The sequence below is a fragment of the Alligator sinensis genome, unplaced genomic scaffold, assembly GCF_000455745.1.
Source record: "Alligator sinensis unplaced genomic scaffold, ASM45574v1 scaffold31_1, whole genome shotgun sequence".
NCBI classification, from domain to species: domain Eukaryota; kingdom Metazoa; phylum Chordata; order Crocodylia; family Alligatoridae; genus Alligator; species Alligator sinensis.
In genome coordinates, this window is record NW_005841884.1 from 1530737 (window position 1) to 1544250 (window position 13514).

Sequence of the window (13514 nt, forward strand, 5' to 3'; positions counted from 1 at the left end):
TGTGTCATTCCTGATCAATGCTGTGAATGTATACTGAATCTACCCAAATTCAAGATAGAAGTCCACTGCTAACCACTGTTCGTGTTTCACCCCTATTCCCAGCTATCTCTATCTGCTAAATGTAATGCTGTGGGTGGATGTCAAGTTGTCTCATAGTCCCTAGACTGAACAAAGTGAAGTTAAATGGGAACTTGCACTCAATATTGTACATAGGTCAGGAATTGTGTAGGCTGCCAGTCTTAGCACAAATAGAGATGTACGTGGCTAGACTGAGACGTGTTCTGCTTGCTTAATTTCCCAAACAGAAGGCAGCTACTCATGGCAGAGCTTTCTAAGTGAGGCCTGATACACTATTACAATGTTGGGTAACATTGAGGTTGTTGGTTTGATTGATTTGCAGGTGATGAGCAGGGATCCGGGTTTTCCATTCGCCATGGAAAAATACAGTAAAACCTGGATTTTCTCATTTTAAGGAGAAAAGCCTGGATTTTCTCAGTTTAAGAAGAAAAACATGGGAAGTAGTGGGTTTCCCCTTGCAGGCTGGCTGAGTTTCAGTCTGCAAGGGGCTGGGGAGAACAGGAGAAGGGCCATCAGGCAGGGAGCACCAGGTGCACACATGCACATGGCTGTCAGGCAGCCTGGAGTGCAGCTTCTGCAGGTAAGTCTGGGGAGAGGGTGGGATTGAGGCCCCCATAGGCAGGGAGGCAGTTGAGCAGGGCTGGAGCTGCTGCTGCTGCCCAGCCTGTATTTTGGTGGGGCCTGGGGCTGGAATGCACTGTCACAAGGCCCGGGTGGAGAGCAGGATGGAGCTGTGGGCAGCTTGTCCAGGGGTAAGGTTGGGGACTGGCTCCCTGTTGCTGTGTGCACTCTTGGAGGGGAGCATGGGGGGCATGTGCTCCCCAGATTTGTGTGGAGTGGGCTGCCCACTGTGGGTTTGGGACACCCCACCATGCTGCCCTCCCCAAAGGGCCTCCATGTGGGCAAGACCCAGTGTGGCAGGCAGAGCACGGCTGGGTGGGGAAGCTTGATGCTGCCACCATGAGCCCCACACTGCCATGGAAAAGTGCTCCCTGCCCACCCAGCAGCAGCGGGAAGCACAGCCCCTCACTGACATTCCCGCTGCTGCCAAGTGGGGATGTGGTGTCTTGCCATGGCAGCACTTGGATTGCGACGGCAACATTGAGCTTCCCGCCCCACTCTGCCCTGCCATGCTAGGTCTTCTTGGCTTCTGGGCTGCAGAGGCCCTGGGAGGAAGGAAGCAGAGTGGGGAGCCTGAGCCTGCACCCTCTCCCTGCCCCTGGCCCATGAGCTCTGCTCTCAGTCAATGCTGGCCATGGGGGAGGGGAAGCTAGGCTCTGTGCTCCACTCTGCCACAACAGCCACCACCTCCCATGGGCAGCAGCTGGGGCTCAGGCGCTGCTGCAGGTGGCAGGGTGCTGTGGACCTGGGTCCCTGACCCCATAGCCCTGGCAGCTGGGGTTCCCTTTCAACAGGACTTGGGAGCACAGGGGCCTGTGGGTGGCGAGTGAGGGGCACAAGCAGGGGTGGGGGGGCCTGTGGGTGGTGAGGGATTTGGGGGGTTTTAATCAGAATTTGGGGGGTTTTAATCAGAATTTGCGGTTTTTAAACAGAGAAAACCAAGATCCCTGGTGATGAGAGGCAGGTGGAGGTAACTGCTTCTGTAGTATTTATGTTCATGACCACTACTCTTAGTTGTACAGTCTTCTTCACCCAAAATTTTTTTATTGAGATATCCACTGGAAAGTGGATGGGGAAATTATGATTGCTTTTTGGAAAAAAATATATAGCAGTTATAGTATAGAAATAATATGCTGAAGAAGCACATAGACTTCCTTACTAGGACTAAACTTGTTTCCTTTTCTGAAAGGAGATGGATAGGGGACAGGGGAACATAAGATACTTATCTTTGTTTATATGAAGGACATTCTACTGTTCTGAATATACTGAATTCAGATGAAACAAGTTCAGCTTTATTAGAGTACATGCATGGCAGAATGTGTGATGGCATTCCTTTTACCAGTGCATGAAGAGCCTGGGATCATGATCTCGGGCTCCACCTGCACCGGCAAGTTGAAAGACAGGTGCCCGTTTTAATCAAGTGATTGTCAGCTGGCTCCAGGACTGTACTAGGGCATGAACTGCCCCCAGTACAGTCCCAGGAGCTGGCCAGGGACCTGATCCTGGGCTTGCCCTGCACCAGCAAGCTGAAAGCCAGGTTCCCAACAATCCGCTGATTTATCAGCTGGCTCTGGGAGTGCATACTAGGGCTTGAACTGGCCTTACTATGGTCTCTGGAGCCAGCCTACGATCAGCTGGTGCAGTCCAAGAACCAGCTGATTGGCAGGGACCACACCAGGCTGGCTAGAGACCCCAGTGTAGTCGTAACCTTGGCACACACTGAATTCAAGGCATGAGGGAAACCAGCCACAAAAATATATCTCACATCTTTTTGTATAATATTGTTGTGACTGGTTTCCCTTTTTGTGGTGCCATTAGTTACCTGAATGTGTGGTCTGGTTACTATTTAAGATGCAATTAACAGACTGATTGCATCTTAAGTGTAACATCTGCCAAGGGCCTTAATGCATAACAGCTGAGGGTATGCATTTAATGCCAACTTGCATTTTCTGACTGGGGGGGGGCCCTCTACACATGCAGGTAAAGGTGTTATGGGATCTAATGTGTGATCTGCACAAACATGCCTCCTGCCTTGCCACACATGCATGGTAGGAGGCACAATTGTGTGCATTGCGTATTGTATCCCATTGTGCATTATTACTGGTACAAAAGGAAGCCCAATCCTGGGCCCCCCCTTGCACTGGCAAGAAGCAAGGTCCCCCAGCTGGGAGCCTGGGTCAGCTGATGGGGCTCCCAGCCATGGGGGTGCCCCACACACTCCCATGGCTGGGAGCCCCATCAGCTGACTCAGGCTCCCAGTGTCAGGGGCATCCAAGGGACAAAGGCAGTTGCAGTCTGCAGGTGGGGGGGTCTTTGCACCCTGTGACTAGGAAAACATAGCTGCTGCAGTCTTCCAGCTGCCTGGGGGGCTTCAAGCAACTTCACTCTCCCAGGCATGGGGGGCCTGTGGGTCCCATGGTGCCTGGGTGCTCTGTCAGCTGGGAGCTCCCAGCCTTGGGGGTGTACATGGTTCCCCCAGCTGGGTGCTCTGATCAGCTGATAGGGCTCCCAGCCACAGGGGTCCCTGGCCACATGTTCAATTAATGGTGTGATAGGAAGCAGCTATAAAGCTGTTTTTATTTTTAAAATCAAGTTTTTTCATGCTTTGAATGTTCCCTTTTAAAAGACATTCTCTAGTTTAAAATTGAAATTTGACTTGAAACGTCAAACTAATAGAAATGCAAATGCCACAGCAATGAATCAGAAGTAAAACCACCTCTGAAAATGAAACTGCTTCAGTGAGTTTCAGGGGTTTTAGTTATCCAAGCTGAGAAAATAAAGGTTCTGCAATCTAAAGTTTATTTACTCTTCATGAAGATACTTTAATAACAGGCTAGGGAAATTTTGCTTTACATTTTTTTTACATCTTGCTGAAAGCATTTAAAACCAGAACTGGCAACCTCAGTAATGCCAACTCTCATCAAAAAAATTACAAAAGACTTCTGATTTCCAAGTCAAATTAACTCTGACTCAAGATCTCCTGATAGAGAGCTCAAATCTCAGGACTTTTTTCTTCTGGCGCATGTAGAAAGTGCCAAGCTGGTAAGTCTGTGGAGGGGAAGGGAAGGGACCGGGGGGGAGGGGGGGGTGTTGCAGCTCAAGGCCCCCACGGTGAGGGAGGGAGTGGGGTAGGGGCTGGGGTGAATGGGGCGCTGTGGTGAGTCATGCAACAGAACTGTGAGCGTGTGTGTGTCTGCTGCTGCCCCTCACTCCAGACTCACAGTATCCCGCATCCTGCCTTTCCCTGGGCTCCAAACCCCTCCACACACACTCACTGCCCCCCACACCTTCACAAATAACACCCCTCCTCCCCCACACACACACTTCAAAAGTAGCATCTCATGATTTCCATTCCAAATCTCTTGATTTTTTTTTTTTTTTTTTTAAGTTTGTCTCATGATTTTTGACACAGTGGGGTTGGCAGTTCTGTAACTTACGGCCTACAAACTGGATCTGGCTTAGAGAGCCATTGGATTCAGTTTATGGTACCGGGGTACTTTGGGAGCTTTCTGGCAGTGGGTTTTTTTTGTGGCAGGGAGCTTTGCCTGCACTGCAGCTGGGTGTCAGGGAGAGATGGTAGCAGCAGCTGGGGTGGAAACATCTGCTTTGAGTCTGAGGTGGGTTTCAGCCTCCTGCTAGGAAGTGCTGCCAACCGTTGCCCTGACAGGTCAAGACGAGTCCAAGAGGCTGCAGCCTTGAAAATAAGTGTTCGCTGAGTGAAAAATGATTTATAAAGTTCCCAGAGTTTCTGTGCTCTTTCTCTAGTGTTTAGGGCCCATGTAAAGGCTGAACAGCCTAGAATTTCCTCTTAACTAATGGACCCAGTTCTTTAATTCATGCAGCAGAAGATCATCCTTTTCAGATCTACCAATCATGGGTCTGATCCCGATTATCTGTGCGTGGGCGACTGGTGCCTCCCGAGTCGGTGAGGGGGGGCACCAGATTGCCGACCTGTGGTGGGGGGTCCCCCCAGCGGCCAATTTCCAAGCCAGCAGCAGAACCGGAAGTGCACTTCCAGGGGGTGCACATGCACCCGCGTGCACCCCCTACGCATCGCCAATGTCTACAGTGGTGGCATTATGTTGTCATTGGAATACTTATGCTTGTTGGTAAGATGTTAGACTAAACTCTCACACCTGTTAATTTTCTAAAGATTTGCCCCCTCCCCTTCCCTGAACAAACAAGAAAAGTTAATTCAGCCTAAAGTTCCATTCTTCCCTTGGAAAGTCTTGCTTTCTTATGAATTAGTTGGAAAAAGCTGAAATTAGTATAAATGAATGGTGCAGTTTAAAACAGCCCCAGAAAAAGTAAAAGTCTAGCTTACGTGTCATGTCAGACACACAGATAATGTGCACATACATGCATGCAGAGTGCAGCATGTAAAATTCATTCCGTTTATAGTCAGACCCTGTATTTTAAGAGGGGGCCCAGTACATTTGCCATTGGTTTTTTTTATACCCCCCACAACTGAAAAAAATAAACCTTTAGTCCAAACAATTTATGGGCTGCTTGTTTGGCATATATCTGAGATGCAGCTGTTTCAGACTTTTTTATGTACTAGTAAGCACTTTCAGAGTTGCCAAGCCCTTGGTGTAGTTTTGTGTGTTCCTGTAAAACAAAATCCAGCTGGTCTGATTTTAGGCTTGCTAGCTTTGAGAGCGCCTTTCTGAATACTTTTGTTTTAGACATAGCTTGAATAGTGTGGACCTTTCTGAGGAAAAGGGTTTTTTTTTTTTTTTATATAAAAGAAGCTCCTTGTTTGTTTCCTTTATCATCTGATATCCTAGATGCTCTGGCAAATGAGTGATAAAACATTCTGCTTTTTATTATTTCAGCCATTAATTAGAAAAGCCTTTGCAAATGTGTTCTTAAGTAAACCTGAAATTGATGCAAGATTTATTATTTCCTTTAAATGTTTTTCTAAGGCAGGGGTTTTCAACCTTTCTTGGATCAGTGTCCCCCCAGCAACCGGATGCACAGCAGTATACCCCTTTTGGCCAGATGCTTGGGGCAAGATGGTGGCACATGGTCGAACGCGGGGGGGGTGTAGAGGGGGTGGGCAGTGCACAGCAGAACACAGAGCAGTGACTACCACCGCATGTGAGCTTCCCCTGCATTCAGTGGGATGGTGGCACTCTGTCCCTGCCCACACATACCCCCTAGGGCTTTCTCAAGCACCCCCAGGGGTACACGTACCCCCAGTTGACAACCCCTGTTTTAAGGTATAAATGGCTTAACCAATATGGTATACAGTATCATTGTGAAGCAATATGATACAACAGACTATCTAGCTAAATGTTGCATTACACATATGCAAACATACTACATATTCTTCGGCATTTTTTTGTTTGGATTAAACAAAACATCAATGGTTAAGAATAAAATGGATAAAGTGAAATGTCAAGAGTTCTAGAGGTTGGAGCAGATTCATACATTTGTGTTGTAGAAAGTTGTGAGGAGGGGAATAAAGAAGAAAACACATGACACTAATCATTCTGATATGACTTTGTACATATACATGCATGCACGCATACATCTACACTGTCATATATGTACCTGTCATCTCTTTACAGGTTCCTGAACAGCAGCCAATTACTTTGTGCAGTGGAGCTGAAGACACCAAACATTATGAGGAAGGCAAGAAGTGTGTAGAAGAGCTAGCGTTGTACCTCAAACCACTCAGCAGTGCAAGAGGCAAGTCCTTTACTCCCATTTCCTTTTGAAACTGAGAAATGGGACCAGATAAAGGCTCATCTCAATGGCTTTTTTTTATAGCAAAACAAAACTAAAACTATTACAGTAGAGCCTTCCTGAAAAATAGATCTAGATCTAATAAAGAAATACGTGTTCTGAGTTTTTGGGCTACGTCTTCACTGCAATAGAAGTAGTGTGTGTGTGTTTAATTTTATATAGAGAAAACTATTCTAATGTAAAATCATATTGAGGGAAGGCAAAGATATAGTTTTGACCTTTGCCATAGTTAGTTGAAGTAAATTCAGAGCAGAAAATTTATGGTCAACATTATTACTAGCTGCATCAAAACAGAACTTTATGCTTTTTCTAATCTCTGAAGAGTTTATGTTAAGATGACTGCCTTAGTGTAAAATGTTACCTTTTTTTGCATAAATCATGAAAGTGAAATTCTTTGAAAGTGAAAATCTTATATGTCTTGCGGTCAGACTTATCCTTGTTTCCTGCATGGAGGAACAGGAAGTCAAAACCTGTTCATACCTTTTTATAAGTGTTGGATCCAGCTGAATCAGGGGTGGGCAAAATGCGGCCCAGGGGCCAGATGCGGCCTGCCAGGCCATTCTATCTGGCCCACAGGGCCCCTAAAAAAAATTTAGAAAATTAGTATTTATCTGCCCCTGGCTGCCTATCATGCAGCCCTCAATGGCTTGCCAAAACTCAGTAAGCGGCCCTCTGCCCAAAATAAATGTGTGCCCCTGATCTGAATAGTTCTGTTTGAGAATGTAGTAATAACTATTATTACACATAAAGTAACTTCATTACTTTATGTAAAGATCTATCTGGTAGGTTATGAGAGGTGAAGTCCAGGGGAACAGCTTTTGGGAAGCGGGGAGTGGATAAGAGGATTTCCACTAGAGTGTGCTTTTAGACCCACTTGTGGTTTCTAACTTTCATCTTGGCCAATAGTTAACTGGTTTCCAATTACATTTTCAGCTTTGCCCCATGCACCTCCCGAGTGTCCTGTCTGCTTGGAATAATGGAAAAGCAGAGGGATGAAGCCTCCTCTTTCCTTTCCTGAGTGTCCTAATTTCTGGAGGATATAGCTAGCCATCATTTCTACATCCCCACCCCAGTTTCCTGGCTCTTATAAAAGAAGTCTGGATGATACTTTCTACTTTTCCCCTACTCCCAGCAAACAGTATTTTTACATGCTGCTGGTCTGTGAATATATCTTGAGATTAGAAAAGCTGAACAGAGAGAGATTGCAATCGGTTGAAGTTTGATATTGCAATGGTTTCAAATAGAAGCAGTGAAGTTGACTAGAATCTTGTTCGTTTCAAGCAGCTGGTGCACTTTGACAAAGCCGTGAGCAGCAGAAATACTAGACCTGTCTGTCTAGTGCAGGGCCTGTCAACCTTTATAAGCTGCAGGCTGGAACCAACCCGGCTCCAGTCAAGCGTGTGTTGAGTGACTTCGGTGGTGTGTCAGCAGTGAGGGGGGATTTCGTGGGGCCAGGGAACTGGGAGCTGTGCTTGCACTGCCTCCATTTCTCCTAGCTCCTCACTTCCTGGCTGGGGTGCAGGTACAGCTTCCATCTGGTGGGGAACTGAGCCAGGGCTGGGCACCTGGAAGCTGTCTGCACTGCTGCCAGTTCTCTCCCATTTCCTGGCTGTAGTGCAGGTTCAGCTAGAAGCTGCCCAGCCTTGACTCGGCACCCTTCTGGCTGGAAGCTTTGTCTGCACTGTAGCTGGGGAGTAGAGTCAGGGAGAAGGAGCAGCAATGTGGGAGCAACTTCCAGCTGCCTAGCCCCAGTGCAGCTCCTTGCTGCCCACCCCCAGCAGGGGTGTCGGCATAGGCAAAGCCTTCCAGCCTCCATAGGCTGGATTCAGCCCAGTGGCCATGTGTTGTTGACTCGTGGTCTAGTGAGTAGATCTGAGGGGGGTGGTGGTTTGTTTGTGGTTTTTACTCTTTTCCTTAAGCAGTGCCTAAAATGAACCCACTGGAGTTGTTTTTTTTTTTTTTTATAAACTTTGGATGGAAAATTTAGCATAATTAAATTCTGTGCTTCATTTTGAATTGGGAATTTAGGCACCTTTTATAGTCTTGTAGAAGTAGAAATATAACTCCTTTCCTCACTTCTCCTCCCTTTTGTTGTGAAGGTGTAGGTCTGAACAGTACCACTCAAAGTGTATTGAGTCGTCCCATGCAAAGGAAACTTGTGACATTAGTCCACTGCCAACTAGTAGAAGAAGAAGGGCGGATCAGAGCCATGCGTGCAGCAAGGTCACTGGGTGAAAGAACAGTCACAGAGCTTATCCTTCAACATCAGAATCCTCAGCAACTCTCTTCCAATCTCTGGGCTGCAGTGAGGGCTAGGGGCTGCCAGTTTCTTGGGCCAGGTACGTACAAACCAATTCACTAATCCCACTGTTGTTACAATACAGGGATTGAAAAAAAAAAAAAAAAAAAAGAGGCACATCACTTATCTAGATGCTGCAGGCAACTGAACTCCTCAGGCTAATTTACTAAGCAGCAACATCATTCTTATGAGGTTTTACCAATAGGTTTTCTCACTTAATGATAGGTCTGTTGAGTTGTTTTAATGATAGTACTTGACAGACCTATCTGTTCAGTAGGGGTGTGCAAAGCGGGCCCTATTCGATTCAGATTCGGCCCAAATCAGGGACAGTGATTCAATTAATTGATTCAGATCGCTGTCCCTGATTTGATTTGGCTGAATTGAAATGTGAGGATTCAATGCTGATGCAGAGAATCAGCAATTTGGACGTAGACACAGCTTTAAATGTTTTTTCTACATACCTCGAGGTACCAGCGCAGCTTGTGAACACTGTGATGCTGAGGCAGATGGAGCATCTCACAGGAGTGCAGAGGGGCCCCCCCACGTGCTCGGCGGCGAACCTGGAAGTGGGCCAGAAGTGCTTCCGGTCTACTTCCAGGTCCGGTGGGGTGGGGTCACGTCACCTCGGCTTGGCAATTGGCCGTGGGAGGACCCTGGTTGGCTCCCCCAGACCCAGGAGGCACTAATTGCTGAGCCACAGGAGGGTGCGGGGGGGCCCCCAGCGCGCTGTCCAGTGGACCCAGAAGTGGACCAGAAGTGCTTCTGATCCATTTTCAGATCTGCTACCAAGCATGCTAGGGAGCCCCCTGTGCTTCTGTGGGATGCTGCATCTGCCCCAACATCGCAACATTCACAAGCCACCTGGTACCTAGAGGTATGTAGAAAAAATATTTAAAGCTGTCTATGTCCAAATTGCCGAATCTTTCCGCATCTCTCTGAATTGATTCGGAGGGTTCTGATTCGATTCGGAGATTCAGCCATCGATTTTAAGTCCAAAAATATCCTTAAAAACCTCCTGTGTTTTATTGTCATGAAGAGATGAAGTTGAGTGTAGTTTGTGGAGTGAAAGGACAGAGTGCTACCAGTCAGTGGCTATGACTTTTCCAGTTCTGACATTGACTATGCATGTGTTCAATCAGGTTTCATAAAACTGATTTCTCATGTGTGTGTTATATGTAAATATTTCTATTTAAATATTTTTTCTCTAATAAAATATGTCTATTTTAACTTTTGAAACGTGATGTGGTTATGTTAAGGCATACCGTAATTACAGTTATTAAATGCATTTTCATTAAATATTACAAGCAATACAAGTGTTCTGACAAAATTTAAACAAAGTCAATCCACTGAACTGGTAGAACCAGGCTAAGCATCTGGAACAGTTTGTTGAAATGCTAAACCAGCTTTTGGTAACAACCTCTTTCCACCAGTATCCTTATACAACTTCTTGTTCTACTGCCTGGAACAGAGATGCTCAGTGATTTAGAGTGCATCTGGTGTGCTCTAGCTTCTCTTTTATGCCTACTAAAAATATAACACCTTTTCTTATAGTACCTGTTTTCTTTGAAGGTATATGCTCTATTCCCTCTTCGTGTTAGGGTATCTTGGTAGAGGAGAAGGGGTTACTGGTTCCTGTCCCTACCTTAACTTGTTCTCCCTCTCTCCATTAATACCAGAGTGTTTTGGAATAGTTTTTTACATTCCCTGACACCTTCTGAGAGATCTGTAATGATTTTCTCTATTCCACAGGACACAGCATTGGACTGGCTTTTGCATCTGTTTCTGGGAAAACCATGGTAGAAGTGCAAGATTGCCCTTAGTCTTGCTCACTTATCTATTTTTTTTGTTTTGTTTTCTGTGCTGTATTTTCTAGCAATGCAAGAAGAAGCCCTGAAGTTGGTCCTTCTGGCTCTGGAAGATGGATCTGCTTTGTCGCGAAAGGTCTTGGTTCTTTTTGTGGTACAGCGACTGGAGCCACGATTTCCTCAAGCTTCTAAAACCAGCATTGGGCATGTTGTCCAGCTCCTTTATAGAGCCTCCTGCTTCAAGGTATAAAGTAGACCCTGCTTGGTGCAGGAAACTTTTACCTGTTATATTACAGAAAATATTACATTGGAACTACAAACCAAAGTCTTGTAAAAATAAGAACTTTTATTTCTTTGCACTTTTGCATTCGGTTGTCTAGTTCATAATAAGCATTATAGGCACTTGTATTCATAGGAAGCATTTCTACTTTTGTCAGATCCCAAATGTTCAGTTTTTTGGTTTCACTGAGGGAGGGGGGGACTTAGGCTGAAGTTTGGTTTCAAGTGATGCGTAAAATGTGAATTTGGTCTCCATCTGGGTTCTAAAGCAGGGGGTCAGGAACATTTTCGGTCAGAGTGCCAAAAACACCTGCAACCTTGACTACGAATGTTGGCATGCCAGGGGCAGATGGTGGGGGAGCTACAAGGGGGCCAGTTCTTATTGTGGCAGCGCAGCCCCAGTCCCTTCCCCATTGTCTGCCCTGAGGCGCATGTGCCAAGCAAATGCCTTCACATGCCACGCCTTAGCCCTGGTGCTGGGGGTTGCCCTCCTGTTCTAAAGTATGCACAGTATCAATAACACAATACAAGTTTAGCATAATTTTTTGCCTAGCAAGGATTGGTGCTTGAAGAATCCCAGTGTATCTATTGACTGAACAGTATGGCAGTTAAGATTTGAAATAGCTTGGGTGTTATATGTTGAGAATAAGGTGCAAGAAGCCTATGCTATTGTTGACTCCAGCCAGTATTTATAGTGTTGATTCCCTTCTCACAGTAACATAATTAGGGGTGGGAGACTGGGGCATCAGCCACGGCACCAATTTTGAGCAGACACAAGAATGGTGGCTGCAGCCTCTGCTGGCCCAGCCACTGTCAGTCTAGCCACTGAGGCCAATTCAGCATGTGAGCAATTCAGTATATGAGTATGTAGGTAAGCAATTCAGTATTTGAGTATAGGTAAGTTTGTATAAGGGCATAATGCATACACATAGTATTATGACAGCAGTTAATACCTTTTCAGAAGGAAGAAATATAATTTGGTAATTAACCTGAAAATCCACTTGCCATTGGCTTGGCTCTGCCATTCAGTTTAACTGTGTTCGTTATGGTGGGCTGATTTTCTTTCCATCAGGTTACCAAACGTGATGAGGACTCCTCCCTGATGCAGTTGAAGGAGGAGTTCCGAACCTATGAGGCTTTGCGGAGAGAACATGATTCTCAGATTGTGCAGATTGCCATGGAGGCAGGTTTACGGATTGCACCAGATCAGTGGTCCTCACTGCTGTATGGAGACCAGTCCCACAAATCCCACATGCAGTCCATCATTGACAAGGTAAAGCAAATTCAGATCAACCCTGCTCTTGTCTACAGGTCTCAGTAACTTAACATCAGCAGTGTACTGATATATTTGATGGACAGATGATGAAACTTAATCAATTTGTGCTATATTCTGTCTTATGTTAACTTAAGAGTTGTTAAAATTGGCATAGGTACATCATAACCAGTTTAACTTTGGTCTGTATGTCTGTGACTTGTACGTTTTCCTGTCGTTCTGTTCTTTCCTACTGCTTTCACCAAATGGAGAAACCATCTCACAGTGCAGCAGAGCATTGATATCTAGCTGGTGTGATGGAACTTTGCTTTCTGAACAGCAAGCTTAAAAAAAAAAAAAAAAATGGAACCAATTTTAATGATTTTGACACTGAAATTGCAGGGTTATTGCTGTTACCTTTGTTGTCCATGTTCCATCTTCCTTTCTTTTGTCTGTGCAGTATTACTTTTGTTTAAATTATGTTGCCAGTCTCTTGGTCCAGGAGCTGTGATTACCATTTGATGTTTCTGCATGCTAGTTGAATACAGATGCTTATAAATATCCATGCCCTATTATTAAGGAGAAGCACAAGCAGAGGGTTAATGTTATAGAGTAATCTTACATGTTGAAGATCTTTAAGTACACTCTGTTTTCTAGGAATAGTGAATGATGAAATCATCATAGGTGAAAATGGAATGAAAGCTTAGGGAAGATGAAGTGGTGAAACACTTTAAAACAGCAAGGGCTGCTTTACCTGTAGAAAGTTAATTATCATAATTTTTTTAAGTTGCAGACCCCGGCCTCATTTGCACAGAGTGTTCAAGAACTAACCATTGCTCTCCAGCGTACTGGAGACCCAGCCAATCTGAACCGGCTTCGACCTCATTTAGAGCTCCTGGCTAACATCGATCCTAGTCCAGGTAAACTGGGGGGCATATAATGTCTACATTAATAAAAGGAACTTTCCCTTTTAGGGTGAGTAAAGGGAGGATCCTGTCTGAAACCAGTTTGGCAGAGGCAATAGGTGCTGAGAAGCTAGGTTCTTATTTTGAAACCTAAATTAGATCCAGGTGGAATATCCTCTCAATACAAATGGTGAAAGTTCTTTTATTTAAAACCAGGCTTCACGTATTTATGGAGGTATTAGTAACGATTAGTGCAGAGTCTTGGTTCCTTTCTCAGATACTGTACATTAGTCAAATCCAAGATGACTGCGAATTTAAGATGAACCCCCAATAATTAGAATGCGGTATATAGAAAATATATATAATTTTGTTATAATTTTCTGTGTATACAATCTAATTATTGTAGGAAGGTCATCTTAAATTTGTCCCCCCACCGCTGCTGCAGTGAGCCAGCAGTGGGAGGGAGAGGATGTGCCAGAGGAAGGGGAGGCAGGTGGCTGTCTTGTTGCCGCCGCTGCAACCCC

General features: G+C 45.4%; 1 protein-coding gene across 8 annotated transcripts in view; it reads left to right on the forward strand.

Annotated features, from left to right (window-relative positions):
* RC3H1 (ring finger and CCCH-type domains 1) overlaps positions 1-13514 on the forward strand; it is a 54568-nt gene that overhangs the window by 8273 nt on the left and 32781 nt on the right. For 7 of the 8 annotated variants that reach the window (XM_014516920.2, XM_006017713.3, XM_014516922.2 and 4 more), the window contains exons 2-6: positions 6273-6393; positions 8550-8789; positions 10623-10798; positions 11906-12106; positions 12873-13005. In XM_014516920.2, the coding sequence (XP_014372406.1) occupies positions 6273-6393; positions 8550-8789; positions 10623-10798; positions 11906-12106; positions 12873-13005 (871 nt within the window). The remainder of the gene's footprint in view (positions 1-6272; positions 6394-8549; positions 8790-10622; positions 10799-11905; positions 12107-12872; positions 13006-13514) is intronic. The other variant, XM_025196735.1, reaches the window with a different exon arrangement.